This window comes from Antennarius striatus, chromosome 17 (genome assembly GCF_040054535.1).
Source record: "Antennarius striatus isolate MH-2024 chromosome 17, ASM4005453v1, whole genome shotgun sequence".
In the NCBI taxonomy this organism is placed as follows: domain Eukaryota; kingdom Metazoa; phylum Chordata; class Actinopteri; order Lophiiformes; family Antennariidae; genus Antennarius; species Antennarius striatus.
This window is the reverse complement of record NC_090792.1, coordinates 4,494,302-4,513,921: the sequence shown is the minus strand read 5'-3', so window position 1 is coordinate 4,513,921 and position 19,620 is coordinate 4,494,302. Positions and strand designations below refer to the sequence as shown.

General features: G+C 40.5%; 3 protein-coding genes across 3 annotated transcripts; 2 read left to right on the top strand and 1 right to left on the bottom strand.

Annotated features, from left to right (window-relative positions):
- Positions 1-1,084: 1,084 nt before the first annotated feature.
- Positions 1,085-6,355, top strand: trmt61b (tRNA methyltransferase 61B). Its single transcript, XM_068338943.1, has 7 exons — positions 1,085-2,038; positions 3,484-3,586; positions 3,964-4,154; positions 4,724-4,815; positions 5,739-5,929; positions 6,033-6,116; positions 6,200-6,355. Exons 1-7 carry the CDS (start codon positions 1,289-1,291, stop codon positions 6,232-6,234), a joined length of 1,446 nt encoding a protein of 481 aa, XP_068195044.1. The 5' UTR covers positions 1,085-1,288; the 3' UTR covers positions 6,235-6,355.
- A 393-nt stretch (positions 6,356-6,748) lies between these two features.
- Positions 6,749-9,858, bottom strand: spdya (speedy/RINGO cell cycle regulator family member A). The gene is made up of 7 exons (XM_068338944.1): positions 9,792-9,858; positions 9,113-9,397; positions 8,966-9,024; positions 8,799-8,884; positions 8,548-8,719; positions 8,033-8,381; positions 6,749-6,886 (listed from the first exon to the last, which is right to left on the bottom strand). The coding sequence occupies exons 2-7, from the start codon at positions 9,351-9,353 to the stop codon at positions 6,807-6,809; spliced, it is 987 nt and encodes a 328-aa protein (XP_068195045.1). The 5' UTR covers positions 9,354-9,397; positions 9,792-9,858; the 3' UTR covers positions 6,749-6,806.
- A 1,738-nt stretch (positions 9,859-11,596) lies between these two features.
- On the top strand, positions 11,597-18,613 carry pcare1 (photoreceptor cilium actin regulator 1). The gene is made up of 2 exons (XM_068339201.1): positions 11,597-15,128; positions 16,145-18,613. Exons 1-2 carry the CDS (start codon positions 11,797-11,799, stop codon positions 16,278-16,280), a joined length of 3,468 nt encoding a protein of 1,155 aa, XP_068195302.1. The 5' UTR covers positions 11,597-11,796; the 3' UTR covers positions 16,281-18,613.
- Positions 18,614-19,620: the final 1,007 nt, after the last annotated feature.

Here is a 19,620-nt window from a genome sequence, read left to right as displayed (position 1 = left end):
ATCCTTTGTAACTGCCTGTTTAGGGTTGAAGGGGGGCTGCAGAGACGCCAATTACAACTTCAGTTCACAGAACCACATAGAAAGATACATGACCAGTCATGCCTAAATTAAGTTCGGTGTCCCCATTTTACCACATAATTGGAGGAGGGAGGAAGCTGGACAACCCAAACAGACACACAGACAGAACATACAAACTCCACACAGAAAAATCCTAGGACCCCTGGTGGACTTGAACCCATAGCCCTCTTGCAGTGAGGCAGCAGGGCTACCCACTATACCACAGTCTAAGCAGACATTATTTATTATTACACGTATTTATTGTCTTGATCAGATGTCGTCAAAACTGTCACATCAGCATGAATGAGATACTCATTTAGTTTATGATCACATATGAAAATGATCCAAATCAGAATTGACATGATCAGATTCCATGTGCTATACAGAAAATGCAGCCAGAGCTACTCTATTTTGAACAAACAATTGTTGGAAAAAAATGTAAATATAAGAATATGCAGTATTGTGGAATCATTTCAGAATTGTGGATTTTAAAATTAATCTCAACCAGGGAATTTATAATATAATAATATCAAATTTAGAGATACTATGCAATAGCTTGATTTTATTGCGAAACAACTTAATTATTTGTGTATATTTTCAAATATTAGAATGCTATTTACAGCTCATGAATGAATAAGCAAATAAAAATCATACATGAATATAAAACTAGCCTGAGACATTTACAAACCAGTATATAAAGTAAAAATTAAATAAAAAATAAATAAATGACCAATTGCTGATTTGACATCTGACTGTTTTAGTTATTCTAATTTATTTACAATTTTTATAACTTGTTCATAGCTCTGTGTTCATTGAACATAATGTAGGAAAATTCCGTTCATAATTTTCTTTCATATTACTTTTGTGCAGTCATATTTTACATAATAAAGACAAAAGGAAAAAGAAAAAAAAAGTCATTATATTGCCATCTGCTGGCCAACTTGAATTAATACATGTGTCGCCTGATTATGACGTCTCTAAAATGTTTCCTGTCCATGGCGACCTCCTGTGAAGCACGCTGAACAGCCGGAGACGCAGCGTCTTGAACGGATTTAACTGAAGCTGCGCGTTTTCATCCTTTATCCCACTGCATTTAACAACTTGATCTTCAGCCTTCACTTCCTCCTATCGATCTTTTTTTTTTTTTAAATTTTTTAATAACAACAACTCTGTAGAAATCTCGGGATTTATAGCATTAACTTTCAGTTTATGTGGGTTGTTATGTGAAGTAATGACGTTGAAAATGCCTTTTCCTGGACTTCTGTTTATGCACAGACTCATTAGGAGTAGCGCCATCACTCAAAGACGTCCCACTAACATGGACAAACTTGTAAAACTCAACAAGTGCAGGTGGGATATAAGAACTTTGTCAGGTAGTTCTGTGAAACGTGACGAGAATGAAGGAAGCGAAACACCCCTTTGCACCAAGATGACCTTCAGTGAAGCACGGCAGTCCAGAAGGAGGCGACCCCTTTCCCCCCTGAAGAGGATCAGCGGCCTATTGCCTCCGGAGGCACTGACCCCTGAGGTGATGCAGCTGAGAGAGCAGAACCAGGATGAAGACCCAAACAACCAGCCACCAGTCACTCACAGTGCACCAGAGGATTGTGGGCTTACAGCAGTCCCTGAGGAGGACAATTCAGAGAAGCAGCTTCCATCAGATGGAAGTGAGGAGACACACGCCTTTGAGAAAACTGTGGTATCACCCACTCTTCCTGGGGAGCGCCTGCTTGTGTTTGGGGAGTTGGTTGTCGCTGAGTATTATAAGAAAGGTGAGGTGGAGTTCAGGAAGATGTTCCAGCTCTGTACAGGAGAACGCCTGAACAGCACCTGGGGGGCTATCAGGCATGACAACATGGCTGGACATCCCGCAGGTCGGTTCCTGAAGACGAGCAAGGGTGTTCCCATCCTAATACGTCGGGCCAGCCTGGAGGACTATGTGCTGTATATGACGAGGAACGCAGCCATCACACTCCCTAAGGTACAGTATAGGCTGGTACAAGTGCCTTTCAGAAAATTAGAACCTCAAAGAAAAGGTCATTACTTTTTGTCAGGTACTTCAGAAAGTAAAAACTGTGTATGTTTCAGACTCATTACATGTGAACCAAAATGTTTCAAGCATTCTTTAAAAATGCAGATTATGGCTCAGAAAAATACAGTATATCAAGATATGAGAATATTCAATATAGTTTCAGTACACAATACTATAATCATGAAAAAAGACTGCTGACTTGACAGTTGTCCAGAATTCACTCACTGACTCCCGTCACAAGGAGGGAAAGACACAGAAGATCATTGCTAAAGGGCTGGATGTCCACAGAGTTGTGCATCAAAATATATTCATGGAAAGATGACTGGAAGGACAAAGTGTGGAATGACAAGGTCCACAAGCAGAAGGGAAAATCTCAGCCTTGAGTTGAATGTCAAAGAAAGCCGTTTCAAGAATCTATGGGAGTTCCACCAGGAGTGGACGGGGGATGCAGTCAGATCATCAAGAGCCTCCACACACAGATGTGTCCTGGAAATGGACTACCAGTGTCTCATTCCACTCCTGATCCAGAGTCATTGTCAGAAGCATCTCAGCTGGGCTAAGGAGAAGAACTGGACAATTGCTCCGCTGTCCAAAGCCCTCTTTTCACATGACAGCACCTTTTGAATTTCATTTGGAAATCAAGGTTCCAGAGTCTGGAGGAAGATGGAAACACAGAATCCAGATGTCATCTGCTGGTGTTGGTCCACTGGATTTGATCAAGTCAAAGTCAACACAGCTTCTACCAGGAGACGTCAGAGCTCTTCATGCTTCTGTCTGCTGACCAGCTTTATAGATTCTCATTTCCTTTTTCAGCAGGACTTGGCATCAGAATTTAGTAGGAACTAGTTTCCTGACCATGATGTTACTGGACCTGATTGGCCGAGCATCTCCCCTGACCAGAACTCTGTAGGGAATCTGTGATGTACTGTCAAGGGGACGATGAGAACCACCAGACCACGCCAAACTGATGAGATTGAAGCTGCTATCAGAGCAACCGGAGCTTCCAGAACACCTCATCAGTACCATAGGATGATCACCTCCATGCTGAATTGATACAGTATTGAGTACATGAATGTACACACTTTTCAGAAGTTTGACTTTTCTATATTGCAAATAATCTTTTTGATTGATGTTATAAAGATTATTTTGTTTTGTGACCTGTCAGCTATAATTACCAAAATGAAAAGAAGCCTTGACATATTTCTATTTATGTAATAAATATGGACTATATGAAAGTCTATATTTACGCTGTTTGAATTAAAATACAAGAAAAAAATGAACGTTTCTGTGATAAAAAAAATATTTTCTCGATGCATCTGTTTTTAACTCTCCTGTATTGATCGGTGTCTCTTCTGCTGGTTTGTTCTTTTCTCTGTGACACCCCCCCCCCCCAGGATGCATGTGCTCTGCTAATGATGAGCGATATCACAGAGGGAGACTGCGTGTTGGAGACAGGCTCAGGGTCTGGCGGCATGTCTCTGTTCCTGTCCAGGGCAGGTCTGAACGCATCTTACTGTCAAAATCAATATGTCTTCATTCATATGTGCAGTACTGATACATGTTATTGAACAAAAATCAGACTAGTTAATATGAAGTTAGTAACTCTTATATAATAAGTTCAGCACCTTTACAGTGTGGTACCAGATGATGATTAAATAATTTCAGTAGGAGACTGAACAATTTTTTTATACTGTGTCTACAACTTTTAGCACTTTGTGTGTTTGTGAAGGACAGTGTCAGAGTGGGGTTTCCTGCTGACTGAATGTCTCAATAAGTGATCAGAAAAGGTTGCATCTACTTGAGTATGAGTCTTGCAGCATATTTCTACCTATCACAATGAAATTATTCTAGGGTTTTAACTTTTGTTTCCCTAGTTGGCTCAAAGGGCAGCGTCGTCAGTGTGGAGATCAGGAAAGACCACCACCACAGGGCTGTGTCCAACTACCAGCGCTGGAGGTCGTCATGGAAACTGCGGCGAGGGGAGGAGTGGCCCGACAACGTCCGGTTCCACAACGCTGACCTCTGCACAGCTCCCTGCATCCTTGCTGGTCAGGGATTCCATGCGGTCAGTGTTTGTTAAAAAGTCGTTCAACAAGAGCAATTTGTGAACAGATCAAATTGAAAAAAAAAAAGGAGAACATATAGTAATAACAGTAAAATATCTCCCAAACATGAAAATGCAGGCTTTATCTACCCTGGTCATGATGATTTATAAACAGGTGAAGCTCTTGTTGCTCCACCAAACATATGGAGTATCAATCCATCCAACTGAAGATGGATGGATTGCCAGCAGAATTTTTTTAATTTTATATACGTGTGAACAGCACTGGGGGCAGTTATCCAAACATTTTGAATACCCATAACCTCCTGTCTAACTTCTCAGGACATTTCATAGCTCATAACAGTGAGTGTGTGAAGTGTAAACTTTATCCAGACATGGTTTAGTATTAATAAATTTTACCTGACTCTTATGTGTATGGAGATGAGAAGGTAGTGGCTAAATCCTGTCCTGAGGTGAACTGATCCTTTAAAGCTAAATCTGGATTAGGCTCATTTAGCAGTTTGATGTCTTCTAACTCTGAATTACACTTTGTGCTGGAAGCTCTTTCATTGGTTGGATGTTGTCTGTTGCAGGTGATTCTTGACATGCTCAACCCTCACCTGGCTTTACCTGTTGTGCTTCCACTCCTGCACCAAGGAGCAGTGTGTACCGTCTACATCGTCAAGTGTGTATCTCCACTGTTCCACTTTTTCATGAGGCTGAAGACACTGAGATCTGAAGAACTGCAGTGTTCAGATTGTGTTCATTCAAAGTTCCATTCAGGAATAGTTTGACTCTTGGGATTTTTTTTATTTTTGTCTTAATTCAACATGAACTACACCCAAGAGCTGTTAGCATAGCCTGACTAGCAGGAATATGTTGTTTATTTTTCCTGGCAATGTCCTAGTGACCCAAAAAACTCCCTGCCAGGAAATAGATGAGGATATACAGTGTACAGACTATAAAACCATTATGCTCATCTTTTTTGCTATTTATTAATTTATATAAATACACAAAAAAAGTGTCTTAATTTCCCAGTTTTGTTGCCCATCCTACATTTTTAAGACTTCAGTGAAACTAATGAGGTTGCAACTTTGGATTTACTGTATTCATTTTGTTATTTTCAGTTGAATCTTGTTAAAATTCTAAGACTATTAGTTTTTCAGAGATCATCACGACTTTGGGTTTGTACTGTTCGTGAATCTTTAACCTCCATATAATTCCAGACTAGCCGACTCCACCTGTATTGGTGTTTTAGTATTTGATGGACAGGGTTGTGTGTGTGTGAGTGTGTGTATATGTCATACATCTTCAAGTCACTTATTTTGGTAAACTTCAGTCAAGCTCCACCTCACTAAAGTAGTTGTCAGAGTTCAGACTTGTTCCAAATAAAATAAGTTCTACTAGTGAGATGTACTGTAGGAATAAATCACTTTTACTTCTGTACTTACACTGTATATTGAATGACTTGGTAACATTTTTTTAGAAGTACAGTAGTACCTATTGTTGCTTCTTAGATGTAGTTCAGCATGCAGTATTTCCTCTGACATGTTAGCTGGCGGCTGTAGCAGATGCGTAACTTTCTCCGACTGTCCCTCTGAAACACAGTGTTTCACAAGTCATTGAACTCCTGGAAGCTGTTCGATGTTTGGAGCTCCCTTTCCTGTGCGAAAGGGTGATCGAGGTTCCACTCCGGGAGTGGTTGGTGACTGCGGCCTTCCATAAAGACATTATCAGGAAAGAGCCGACCTTGAATGAAGTCCTGGCAGAGGATAGGGCATTAGGCGACTCTGATAAAGGTGAGTTAAAGTAACATGAGACTGCCAACGCTGTTTTTTTTATTGTGCTATTTATGGTTTTGGAGAATTCCTCATTGACTGAAATTTTAATGTTTTATTCCAGAGGAAATGAGCTCAGAGAAAAAAATGGTCTATGGGAGTATTCCCTACATTGCCAGACCTAGTTATGAACAAAGAGCCCACTCAGGTTAGATATTACATTTCTATACTGTATCTTCATATTTGGTGTTACAAATAATCATTGTCATCTTCTCCATCTTCTCTTTTCAGCATTCCTGGTGAAGCTGAGGAAGTGTATCCGGTAGATGTTCTGATATTAAATATCCAGTGGATTCTTCACAGGACAGCTGATAAATAAAGGAGGTCAAAGTGTAAATTTTATTGTGTTTTATGATTTGGCATTTATTTTGCCAATAACACACACATGGTGTGCTGCACATACAGTATATCTGTGTATTTACTATATTAGAATGGCTGCATATGAATAAGATTAACGGCTAAGATGAGGAAAGAAGCTCTTCACAATTTTGTAATCACATAAAAATGGGTTGTAGTGAGGTAACCTTTATTTAGAACTCAAACAGGCACGCTGTCAACAAAATAAAAACAGCCTCATGGATCCATTCCTTAGTGAAAGTCAATGTTATGGATGTGAATGTCAGTGGTTAAATGTTTATTTTATTACTGCCTTTCCTGTTTACTGTAAATAGTCAACATAAGTGCTATGATCAAAGAATAACTTAAATGACACTCAGTATAAATTAAACCTTCACAGTACACTCCTGTGGGTAACGTCATGCTTTTGGCATCTTCTAGTAACTGCATGAGACGAGGTAAACACTAAGTTGTGGTTTAGTGTAGGAGACAGTAAAACGGGTCATTTACTCCAAGACCTGTTGCTCTGCTCCACACAGATCCAGTCCATGGACGCGTCGTAATCCGAACAAGCCCCATCACCTGACAGACGGAAGACAGTAATACATAACTTAGTACAAGGGAGCTTTCTGTTTCTGTCCAGTCCTATAAGATGAGTTTCAAACAGGAGGAAGCTGATCTTTTTAGTTACAGCATTTGTCCAGGATATTGTTTTACTGAGGTGATGAGACATCCTAAACCCCAGTTGTCCATTCAGTGTCAACACTCATCTGGGACCTGATCTGTGACGTGTGTCTACGACTGGTCATAAAATGTGACCTGGTCACAGACTTAATGACACTATGAACTAACATCAGTATGAACCAACATATTTGAAGTGACGATTGTAAATCTGGATAAGTGCATCGATACTTTCAGAGAACACATTTGCCCCTGGAACAGCTTACCTCCAGTTCATGCTGGAGAAAACCATGATGACATGTCTCAAAATTATTTTCTCATCTGCACCATTTGAGCCTCTGATTTAGTTTTATTTTTAATATTCTACAGAATTACTGAAACAGCTTGATTCTGTCAGTCTGCCTTTTCTTTGTATCTTCTTTCAAAAAAGTTTACATGAGATACGAGTTGGTGTGTCGGCCTCAATATGATCCTGCAGTATGTGATGCAACCAGGTTCTAAAAGTCTGGATTCAATCTCATGAATGTTATGGGTGGGAAGGTTTCATGATCAAGATAAATAATGTCATGGCCATTAATCAATGCACAAAAACAGCTGTAGACAACACGATTAAAGTTATCTTGTCTTTAAGAATGACATTAAAATATGTATAATAATACTCCATCCCACAATACAGGACATTATTACTACTGTGTCAGAGGCATTAGCGTTGCACAGATGTAAAGCAAATGAACGCACTGGGGTGATGAACTGATTTAATTTACTGCAGTAATGTTCACAGTGAGCAGAATGGGAATAGATTTCCCCCTGGATTGTCTAGACGAGCAGATCAGACTTAAACAGACACATAACTGCAGCCATCTGAGGTTGGCTTTAAATCCTGGACTTCTGCAGGATTAGTGGGTGTGTGCACCAATTAAAAGTAAATTTAAGAACTCTGCAAATTACAATGCAGAGGTCACATCAAGTGCGAGATCAGGCTGAGCATGTCATGATTTTACCCAGCTATGGTTGGAGGAGAGCCACACCTGTACCAGTGATACCTACTGGAAACCTTCTCAGAACCGTGGCAGGAGGTACTCCGAGTCTGGATTGTTGTCTCCACCGTCTCCCTGCGAGAGGCTGCAGCTCTTGGGGGGGTGACTTCCAAACTCAGGGTGAGTGTGTATGGAGAGGCAGCACTTTGGCTCTGTGTAAAAGTGCGTCTGGACCAGGAACTAGCATCCTCATTTATCCTTGAGTTATCATGGTTACAGATGGCACAGGACATCGGGGAAGCCATGGGCCCACGTGGAAAACAAGCCTGGTCTGGGACGCTGCACTGCCTCCGGGCACCGCTGTGGCGCTCTGACCTCTTTCGTTTCCACAAGAAGTGAGAAGGTACTATGGCCATCACCTGGGGGAGAGACAGGAAAACACAGAGCAAGAAAAAACAGAAAGACAGCTGTGACATGAAACACAACAGAGATGGAGTATCTGGCATGAAAATGAACCAATGAAATTGCTGCAAAACCAAGAGAAACTGTTTTTACCCCCGCCCAGGCAATCGTCCTAGTATGTACCTCTTCACAACACCGCCTACTGACAGCAGCTCTGAACTGGATGCGAGCCCACAGCTTGTCTCGCTGCTTGAGGAAACTAGGAAACTCCTTCCTCCAGTTCTTCCCCAGTGCCCACGGGAAAATCTCATACTTATTCTCCTCTTCATCCTCTTCCATGGTGTTTGCAAGATATCTACAGATGAAAATCCATTTGTCAAGGCAAGATACAAAGAGATGCAAAGATACAAAGCATTTTTTCTAATGAGACTTACAGTGCAATGAAAAAATTCTTTCTTGTGTACTCAGCAGTAGTAAATTGGGCCCTTTTGAAGTATACAAAGGTCATGGCTAGGAGGTACTGATGAATATGAGAATAAAGTTAATTGTGAGTCATAGAACTTCAGATATTTTATAACCATAACTTTAGCCAACAGCCTACTTTGTCAGACATTTTACAGCAAGAGTCCATCCACAAAAAGTCCTGGATCAGGTCATCGTCTGTAACCAAACACAACACTTACTATCAAACACCAAATATTCTTTAAGATTTCAAGTATTAAGAAGACTTGTCAATAATTTTATGTACCAAAAAGTCTGAAGAATGATATTATCTCCTGCCGCTGGATGACAATTGTAGGCCATATGACGGCATTTCTATTATACCGATGGCCCCCAGGCCCCACCATTTTTGGTGGGGCCTGGGGGCCATCGGTCCCGTTCAGCCTCGGTCCTCTTCTGACTTGGGGGGAACGTAAACCGTTGTTGCGTTTGACCTTGACAGTGTCTGATGGAAGGGTCTTGTGCCATTTGTGTGAGCGCTTCATCATGGTTCAGCCTGGCTCATCTGTGTTCAAGAGGTCCAGGGTATATTCTGAGAGTAAGGACAGAAGATTTGACATTGCAAAATAAATGAGCTGTAGCCTCACAACCTTGTTCCTTCATAATGATGGTTTGCGTTTTTGTCAAGAAAACAACGACAATAGTGCCCAAATTTCCCGTGGGCTCCAAACGCAGCATCGGAGGTCCGCTTAAAGAGCGAAGCTAGCTTTACCAGGCTATTGTATTACGTCAGCTGACATCCTCCAGTTCATAGGTAACGATAAACTTAACGTTGTAGCTTGGGCGCATTGCTTAAAGTCAGCTGATACTTAGTGAAAGTATACTTTTTCTAGGCGTAAAAGTACACTTTAACTTCAGCAGCTCCTCAGCAGTTGGTCACACAGGAGACGTCTCAATAACGGGCTCCACTCCGGCCACTACGTTACCTGCGTGAGGGTCAGAGTTGAACAGTGTCGAAAACAGTCGCTGAAGTCAGCAAAGCTCCAATGAAAGAAGCAAACAGTGAGAATACTGACGTAGTACGTTTAAAGTGACGTGCCGCAGCGCACGAGACAACACATTGGCGCGCGCGCCTCGGGGTTCTCGCGCCGGTCCGGCAGCAGGAGATCCGCACGCGCCGCTCTGCTCGTCTGCGGTGCCTTTTAATGTGTCCATTATCCAGCAATTTAAATTTAGTTCGACTGTTCTAGTTCAGAGAAAGTGTTGCTGCTCTTTCTTCCCCACATCTGCTCATATACTGTATTTTGCAGTGCTTCACTCATATTATCCGAGGTGCTAATGACTCATCACAGAGGGAGAGACAAAGTGAGAGAAAGATGAACTGAGGACAGATGTAGTGTCATATAATTCTTAGTAGACATTAGTGCCTTGCATAAAGAAACATGTTCATGAGATATTTTCCACATATGCAGAACTTAAATGAATTCCCAAATTCTTGAAGTACAGTATGCGATCCCATAGTCTGTCAAATTTAATGTGTTACAAGTAAATTAAAAAAACAACAACAACAAGAACAACATTGTCGCTAGAACATCACACATTGTCATGTCTCCGGACTACTAAGGATCCCACTTTATTTTTGCTGGGTGTTGTTTATTCTAACATGTCATGTCTTTTCAGATCCTGCCTTTCTCCGATTCACTAGTAATCAGCTCATTCCCTTCACCTGACTTCTCTCCACACACCTGCTGCCGCTCCCCAATCTGTCTCCAGCCTTCATATACCCAGTTTAGTCCTCAGCTCTCTGCCAGATTGTTAATAATAGTAATAATAATAAAGCCAGTAAAATTAGAAGAAATATATACAGTATATTAGTTATGGAGATATTAAAATTTAATTAAAGTTAATGAGGTTATGTGAGTGTAAAGCTAGAGTGTCCCGTGTCTCAAAGATGCCTCTCTTTTTAGATGTCTAAATTACATGGTACCTTATGCTGCATATTTCTGATATTTTTTTATTTTTATAAACTTGTAAGAGTATAGGTGGCATTAATCTGGGGTGTACCCTGTCTTTCACAGCCTTTACACAATAGATGTTGCATATTTCCATCCATTCATAGCTGCTTATCCTTGCAGGGTTGTCATGGAGCTATGAGTCTAACCCAAGGCAAACAGATTTCTCTGATATCACTCTAGACAACTAAACACAGTCATATTTTAAATTCAACGCTTCCCCAATCCTGAAGGACAGATTAGGATGTCTGCCAATATCAGGGAACACACACGCACACACGCGCGCACACACACACACACACACACACACACACACACACACACACACACACACACACACACACACACACACACACACACACACACACAGATGCACACACGCAGAGTGAGAGAGGATTTGATTTATATAAACTAGCACATTTTCTGCATATAGTGCAATGGAGTTTTTTTTTTTAGTTTTGAGGTTTTTTTTCTCTTTCAATGTCAGTAGTTGCACAGCTGGTAGGAGATATTGTTTTGCAGTCTATAAAAAGCTACCTCGGCCATCCTGCATTACTCAAATGAGCTTATGTTCTTAAACCAGGTGAGTTTTACATGGTTTAACATGACATATGTGCGTGCTGAGGAGTTCACAGAAAGCCTCTTTAATCCTTTCAGCTACTTGTCCTGTCGCAAGGCACAGGGAAATATATTTCAGCGTACAATCCGTTTTTTTTCTAAGGGAAATGGACATTGATCTCTGGATTTATTTCACCTATCTATGGCATGGAGGACAAATCTGAAAATGGATTATTCTGAATCTTTTTTTTTTGGCGATATGTTCCTGGAAATGGATCTAATCAATACCATAGCTATCTGAAAATGAAAAGAAACAACAGATGGATAAAGACCTGGGGTATTCTTTGAATTATTCTTTGAAATGTTGTGTTGATCACTTGTATTATTGTTGTGTTATTACTTGTATTATATAACACCAGAAATGGGCTGTTCACCATCCAAAGCGAACAATTTTGGGACATTGGGACCCATGAGGAAGGGAAGAATGCTGCCCTCTACACCTCTGGAAAGTCTGAGAGATTCAAAGATTGAAAATGGTGAGAATCACAATTCAACTCGACCAACAGATGGAAATGCAAAGGAGAGAACACTTGGACAAACCCAAGCAATTCAGAAAGAAGCTCATATGACACCACAAAAAAAGAAATCTGTGACTGACGCACCCTCTGTAAATATGGATAAAATAGGAAGTCAAGGAATGGGCGATGTCACATTTTCACAGAGAAAAGAGAAACACATTGTCAAGCAGGGAACAACGGAAAAAAAGTCTGGCAGGAAGCCAAAGAAAAATACCAAAGGTCTCAAGGTACTAAAAAAGAAGGACAAGGATAAAGAAAAAACACCAACAGAAGGGAAAGTTGACTTTCCAGAACCTTTGGTAAAAGCGCACCAAGCTGCTTATGCTTTTTTGAATCCAAGCATAAACAAATATGATACTCTGCTTGGACATTTGGAACAGGCAACCCAAACGCAGGTTTCTGTCCAGCCGATGGTTTGTTTTATGGCTCTACGCTATGATGAAATCATTCAGGAACTGGAAGAGATGGTAGAAGAAGGAGAAAAAGTTTTGAAAGACAATGGAGAGCATCTTGCTTGGCCAAGACAAATGACAAACCTCTCATCTTCCACTCGGAAATGTGACTCTGCTAATTTTGAGTGTCCACCGGATTTGTTGCAACAGCTGTTACAGTACACCACACAGAGAATGCGAAATGTGAGCAAGACTGTTGGTGGTATAGGGGACTCTGCATTGGAGGAGGCAGTGGAGTACTTTGCCTCTGTTTCAGAACTTATAGAGCAAAAACTAAAAGTCAAACGTGCATTGGAGATGAGGCTGATGCAACTCTTATCTCGCATTGAAATTGCTTCTTTGAGGAAGCTTGGGCCAGAGGACTCCGCTCTCTTTAGTGAGGACAGTGGTATTGGGGCTGAGAATGAATCCCTAGCTGGATCTGAAAGATGTCACAGAAGAGAGAGTTGTGAGTCTGTTGGGACAAACAGAATTACTCCGGTCAGTCCCATGGAATACAACTGTATGAATGTTGGTCATGGAGTATCAAAGCAAAGGCTAGCAAGGAAAATAAGTCCAAGTGTTTCGCTCTCCTCACTCAACTCAACATGTTCTACAAACACCATGTTGGCTTATGACCAAAGAGATTCAGTGCTGGGATCAGTCTCCTTAGATGATGGGGAAGATGAAGATAATGATTATGAGGAGGAGATTGATAGAGGCGCAGGAGTAAGGCAACAGGGTTTTATAAAGCAATCAAATTCTTTGCCTATAAATTCTGTACAGTTCCCTCGCCGCCTTCCCCCAAACCACATAGAGAATCCCCAAAATGTAGAAATGACTCTCAAAATGAAAAATGCTATAAGTGGTAGAATACAGTTTGTCCCATCACAGACCTCTAATGCCAAAACAAAAGGAGTTGGCAGTCCAAAAAACAGACACCAGTGGAATGATGATGAGGAACAATGCTCAAAACGTCCCCAAACAGCAGCATGTATTCGAAATCCAGGAGTAAAGAAGATCCAAGGGGCTATGAAACAACGTTCCCGGTCAGCTGAATCCCTGCGGAGCAGAGGTGAAGATCCTACTTTACTTGAACTAAACAGAACCCAGAAGGAATTAAACCAAAGGGTACACAGAATGAATAAAAATAAGGCAAATGGAAACATTAGGACGACTCTTTCAAAACAAAATCAAGAATCCTCACAACCACAATCTCCAGCAATTGTTCGCAAACAAAAGAATAGCATCCATCCCCAACCAATGAAGGGGAGAATATGCATCGCAAACCAGAGCACTAAAAAACAGGCAGCAACCACTACCAATGTTGAAGAAGGAAAATCGAATGACAAGAACACATCCCAAGGTCCTATTAAACCCCAACCACTCATCCCAACTCCTCCTTCTTCACCACGACCATCCTCTGGCTTTTACAGAGGCCGGAACTCTGTTAAGAAACTGATTGATACTTTCAGTCAAGGTATAGTGGAACAAGATAATCCTGAAGCTCTGGGGCCTCTCAAAGGCGTTCGGAAGTGTGGTGTTCCTGTGTTACCTGGTTTAGGAAACGTAGAAGCTGTGCTGAGCAGTGGTTTAACCAGTTGTAGACCAGAATCTGATTATTTTGATCTGGATAGCCTCCCTCCACCTCCACTTGAAGTGTTAATGGACAATTCCTTTGATAATACAAACAGTGTTTCAACTGGTGTCACAGATGAAGGAGCCACAAAAGTCAGGAAATCACCTTTATTAAAAAGGGCTGTGGTATCACAACGACTGAGGGCCTCAGTTCACTCAGTAACAGTGTTGCCAAGCAAAAAAGGCCTACCACAATCGTCCAAGGTTTTGCCCCTTGCTAGAGCTGATCAGAAGGACATATCAAAGGTTACCCCATCAGATGTCCAACTTCCGGTAAACCCAGCAGAAGAAAAAGAGCCCTTGAAACAGCAAGCCAGAAAGTTCATACACTTACAGCAGCCTGCAGACTCAGAGAGATCATCACAAAGTGACGTAGAACCAAATGTATCTACCGTTCATGGAGACTTGGCAGACGTACAAGACTGCATGAACCTTTCTTTGCCTGGAACTATTAAAGCTAATGTGAATGTGCCTCCTTCTTCAGTACTTAGTAACCAGCCACCTGCTACCCCTCCTATGGCAAGGGGGCGAATGTTACCATCTACACCTCCTATTCCAAACAATCTTCAGAGAAGACTTCCCACAAGTCCCCACAATTTCAAAAGGCAACCTTCTCCAACATCTTCAACTTGCACCAGGAACCTTCCTACACCACCATCTGTTCAAAAGAGACTCCCCAGTCCACCTGCTGCAAAAGAGAACATTATGAATTCAAACTCATCCTCGACCTATCCCTTCAAAACACCAACTCCACCAGCCTCGCCAAAACTACAAAGGGTTTCAAGGGAGAATAGCAGCGAAGACTCAATAAGTTCTCGAGTGTTCAAAAATGCGCGTTCTGTCTTTTGCCCTGCATCACCATCCCTGTTTGAAGCCCAGCCTTGTCCAGTTCCCCGACCCCCTGAAGCATGGACCTCAACTGGTGTTTCTATTCTCTCACGCGTTTGGAGGAACCGTGGCAGAGTTCCTGTATCTTTTCAGGGACCTCGACCATTCATCCGACGTAGCCAGTCAGATCGAAGACCTAGTCTAAGTCTGCTTCCAAGATCACCAGGCATCTCAGTGGCTGAGACTTGTGGGAGTGAACCGGCAATAAATTCCCAAGGGTAAGTGTGACACAACATAAATCATTTAGTTTAGCTTTACGTTAATCGTTGGGAAAAGTCTGTCTTGTAGGTAGTTTAAGCAAATACAAATTAAAAAAAAAAAATTCTGACAGTATGCGGTTATTGTATTACGTATCTGTTATTTCTTGCAATTTCATTCTGGTTGAGATTGGTGACAGGAAGTTTATGAGTTTGTTTAGTTTATTATGTTATATTAAAATTAGTCAAGATATAGGTGAGTTTGTAAGAAGCAAGTACTACGCAAACATTTGTCATTGTTTTGACTTTCAAAATTCCTTTAAATCAAAAGGGGCCCCAGAGTTTACTGTTGATCCATTAAACTCTCCCTAAAAGGCCTGATTAAAATAGTGTTCTGTTTTTGGTCAACAGAACAGGTCAAAAATCAACACAAATATACTTAATACTTACTGAATGTTGCTATTAACGTTTTTTGGAGCTTTGCTGGTATCAGAATAGCAAAGATAAAATATCATAAAACAAACATGGTTACCCGGTATTGTATGCACACATTTTCCAGCATGTTAAACTGGTGATGTCTATGAAGCTATGTTTCAGAGCAGTTTTCAGTTTCTGCTTTTCCTATTTCTGAGTTAGTAGCCTCATTGTTAATTAAGGACTATTACCGTAGTTCTTCTGAAATGTTATTTGTTCGCCATTTATAATCTACCAACAATCTTTTATACAAAACAAACTTATAGTGGCTTAAATGTATTGAAATGTACGTCAAGAAAATAACTGAGTTAAGAATACATCAGCTAGAGTGTATCGCACAAACTTTTTTTGCATTTAATTATCTCTATCAGTCTTGCTGTGCAAGTATTGAATTGTTCATTATGTTTAAATCTTTAGTTTAACAAGGGCCATTTATTAGAGTGGTCTGTAGTGGCCTTTGGGACTTTTTTCAGTGTAAGTGAAATGCATCGTATCACACCATCCCTATTTAAGTTTAAAAAAAACCCTTTTGCTAACATTCTATACTCTTTTCATTTGCATAGGCTGGATGATGAATCTACAGGAGAGGAGGAGTTATGGACTAGCCAATCAGACCTCAGAGCTACTCTACGCTCTGCATCACACCCGGACCTGTGTGTTGTTGGTCAGGCCTTGCACAGAGACTTAATGGGCCAATGAAAGGGCAGTGAGATTATGGATTAGAAGGCCTTGGCAAGGATTTAACATGATGCTGTTTATTCCACTAGGAAGAGAGGCTGAGCTAATTTTATCCACATTGGCAGAGTAATACACCTTCAAATGGAGAGAAGAAGGTACAGTGCGCCCTCGCGCATCAACGCTCGCAACTCCACTTTGGATTTTTGCAGATTTTTATGGATTTTTGGTCGGCAGTCACTTGATACCGTACGCGCATTCTATTGGCAGACGGCATCTGGAAGTGTGCTCCATTCCGTTAGTCTCGGACTTTCGTCAGACATATAAGTGCTTTAAAGAGTCGATAAGAGTGTGGGAAAAGGTAATACAGATAGAAGGTGTTTAATGTCAGTATGGGGAGGGTCATAAATGTTTTAATTACCGTTAATAACAAGATAAATGGATCGCAATCTCGATCGCGGAGTCCTTAATTGCGTGTGGTTCCTGGAACGCATCAACTGCAAAGAACGAGGGTGCACTGTACGTGAAATTTAAGAAGCCTCTTACATGAGAAGCAAAACTTTTCAAAGTTTTTCCTGAAGGTCCTGTTAATTCAACACAGAGATCGATGGAAAATTTCCTTTTAATTACTGCTTTTGCGCACAGACTTGGTACACACTCAGCATAAAATGCTTCTGAATTTACTTTTGCCTTCTATGTACCTCAAAGACAAATTATACATGAAGACATAATTCCATGTTTTACAGTTTAGAGTTTACAGTTTAGTTTACACCACAATATGCAAAAATAGTACTTTCTTCTCTTCAAACATTCCATTTTCGAAATTCAACTATTCCACACTGTCCTGGTAGCTCAGTAGTCAAAGGTTTTATTATTTACTTAAAAATAAAAACAGTCATGTTGTCATCTGATAAGAGTTAAATAAGGCAAATCTCAGCTGAAATTTTCAATCATATTTTTTTAAGTGCTTTTATTTTTACAACTTATTTGTGATTACAAATTATGCAATTTTGTATTTGTTCATAAATATTAATATTTTAATCTAGTTTTTTGTGAATGAAATCACTTAAAAATTCATGGTCACTAATTGTACATTTTACATCTTATATGTATTAGACTCTTCTTTAAAGACCTGACACAGCTGTTTTCTAAAACTGTGAATATTCAGGTCAGAGTCTACTGATCTTCATCTGTGAAATTACTGATTCCCCCCTCTATTGTCCACAGAACACTGGACGTTTTGAAAAAAGCCATTTGGACATTTGAGTCATTTGCTTGGAAACATGTTCTCAAGAGAGGCCAGGGAAATGTTGCCCCTGCAAGCATAAGGAGCCACATAATGTCTTTATTGGAGCTGGTTTACTCATGTTGTAAGGAAAACAAATCTCTCATTTCAACATCAAGCTTTACTTCTGATTTATCAGTCACAATTGGAAATTTTGACCACCTACCTTTACCAAAGCCTGGCAGTCATAACTGCTTAACAATGGTTAATCAGGATTTCCAACGAGAACCATGAAGTAATTCATACAAACCTGGAAATATTACTGAAAATGTACATGGTGACTCAAGTGTCATTATCTCAGCTGGTAGTTGTGTGGCTCTATTCTAATTTGTTAATTCATACCAGCTAAATAAAGATTACCACATACAAATATTTAAATCTGTGATTTTAACTTTCAGAATTTTTGAATTATTTCAGGAGAACTTGCCTAAACGTACTTACACTGTAGTCCTTATGAAAGCTGGCCCTGCCTCTTCATCAGTATTCACAGATATGTTAACCCCACAAACGTAATAACTCCAGCAAACATAATAGCAGTAACTTACTGAAGAAGCCGCTTGGATGAGAGACGAAACATCTTCAAGAACTTTCTTAACGTCCAGTGGATTGACTTAAACAGCTTTGGATAGCAGTCAGCTACCACAAACGTAACCCTAACGCTAACCCTAACAATAACCTAGGGGTTAGGATTAGGGTTAGAATGAACATTTGATCATTCTAAAGAGGCAAGTATTCAAAGAATGCCAATTAACAGGAAGCAAAAGAAAATGATTAAATATGTATGCATGCATGACTTAAATGTATGTATTTACTACATTTGTGGGAAGGTATTGCATATTTGTGGGGCTAACAGGCTATTTATTTGATTCATATTTACTTCATTTCTGAATACCATTTTATTCGTACTGGGTGACAATTTGCAAAACCTATATTTGTGTATATTCATCAGTTGTGCAAGATCTAATTATAGTGATGTTCATATTTGTACTGTATTTTTACTCATTTTATATTAAGCTTTTGACAGAGCCAAAGGAACATGCCATTGCATGATCAGCTGTGTTGTGTGATGACAATAAAGACTATGCTTATTCTGCTTCTTGTCTGAGAATTTGGGGTAAGACGTTTTAGCTTTGACAAATCCATTAAGAGTTAGACAATACACTCCCACAACGGACACTTAAATCACTGCAAGGGCTACTTTACTATAATAGGTGAAACAGTTGTGTGATCTGTTACAGTCCAGCAGTAATTGTGTTACAGGCTTTAATGTCACTGACAATATCCTTTCTTCAAATTTGTTAGAAAATGTCGTGTAGAAATGAGGTTGGAATTCTTAAGTTACAGCTGGAGGCAAAACTCTGCACCTTTGTATGTTAGGTTTAATAGCTAAATAAATTATGAGTCAGCCAGATGCATTAACAATTCATCCATTTTCTTGTAGAGGAGAACATTACAGTCATCTCGTCTACAAGTCGCACTCCAGAACCACATGAAGGACAAGCAACCACTCATACACACACTCACAATCATTGTCAATTTAGATTCACCTAAACTGCATGTTTTTGGAGGCGGGAGGAGGCGGAGAACCTGGAGAGAACCCCCGCAGACCATTTAGACTCCACACAAAAAGGACTCAATCCTGGAACCTTCTTGCTGTGACGCATCAGTGTTACTAATTGCACCACCATGAGTACCCCCCCCCCCCAATGAAGTATATTAGTTCTGAAAATAGACTCTCTGTCACAGTTGAATGGTTGCCATGAGTGTGCTTCTCAGCCCAAAGTGAATCCCAAAGTGAATGCAACTCTGGGTTTGACCTCCACCTGCAATGGTCCAGGAATATGACGGGGAGCACTGGTATTACTGGTTGGGACACAGAGACAGATGATGCATGTTGCAGGATGGCCTTGATTTCACTGAGAGTGGAGCTTCTCAGATATCCTGTGGATATATAGTATGTGTCTGAGAAATCACACATGCTGCCTTCCATACTGATGGCTGGGAGTGCATCTAAGTGCATTCAGTACTACCCACTGAAAATATCATATTGTATTGGACACCTCTACTGTCAATGTTAAC

Coding starts and splice junctions, on each gene's coding strand:
- spdya (XM_068338944.1), bottom strand. CDS start 9,353: ATGATGAAGCGCTCACACAAATGGCACAAGACCCTTCCATCAGACACT. Junction 8,885..8,965: donor GCTGTAAAATGTCTGACAAA/GTAGGCTGTTGG, acceptor CATATTCATCAG/TACCTCCTAGCCATGACCTT. Junction 6,887..8,032: donor CGGTTCTGAGAAGGTTTCCA/GTAGGTATCACT, acceptor TCCGTCTGTCAG/GTGATGGGGCTTGTTCGGAT.
- pcare1 (XM_068339201.1), top strand. CDS start 11,797: ATGGGCTGTTCACCATCCAAAGCGAACAATTTTGGGACATTGGGACCC. Junction 15,129..16,144: donor CCGGCAATAAATTCCCAAGG/GTAAGTGTGACA, acceptor TCATTTGCATAG/GCTGGATGATGAATCTACAG.
- trmt61b (XM_068338943.1), top strand. CDS start 1,289: ATGACGTTGAAAATGCCTTTTCCTGGACTTCTGTTTATGCACAGACTC. Junction 2,039..3,483: donor CAGCCATCACACTCCCTAAG/GTACAGTATAGG, acceptor CCCCCCCCCCAG/GATGCATGTGCTCTGCTAAT. Junction 6,117..6,199: donor TGAACAAAGAGCCCACTCAG/GTTAGATATTAC, acceptor TTCTCTTTTCAG/CATTCCTGGTGAAGCTGAGG.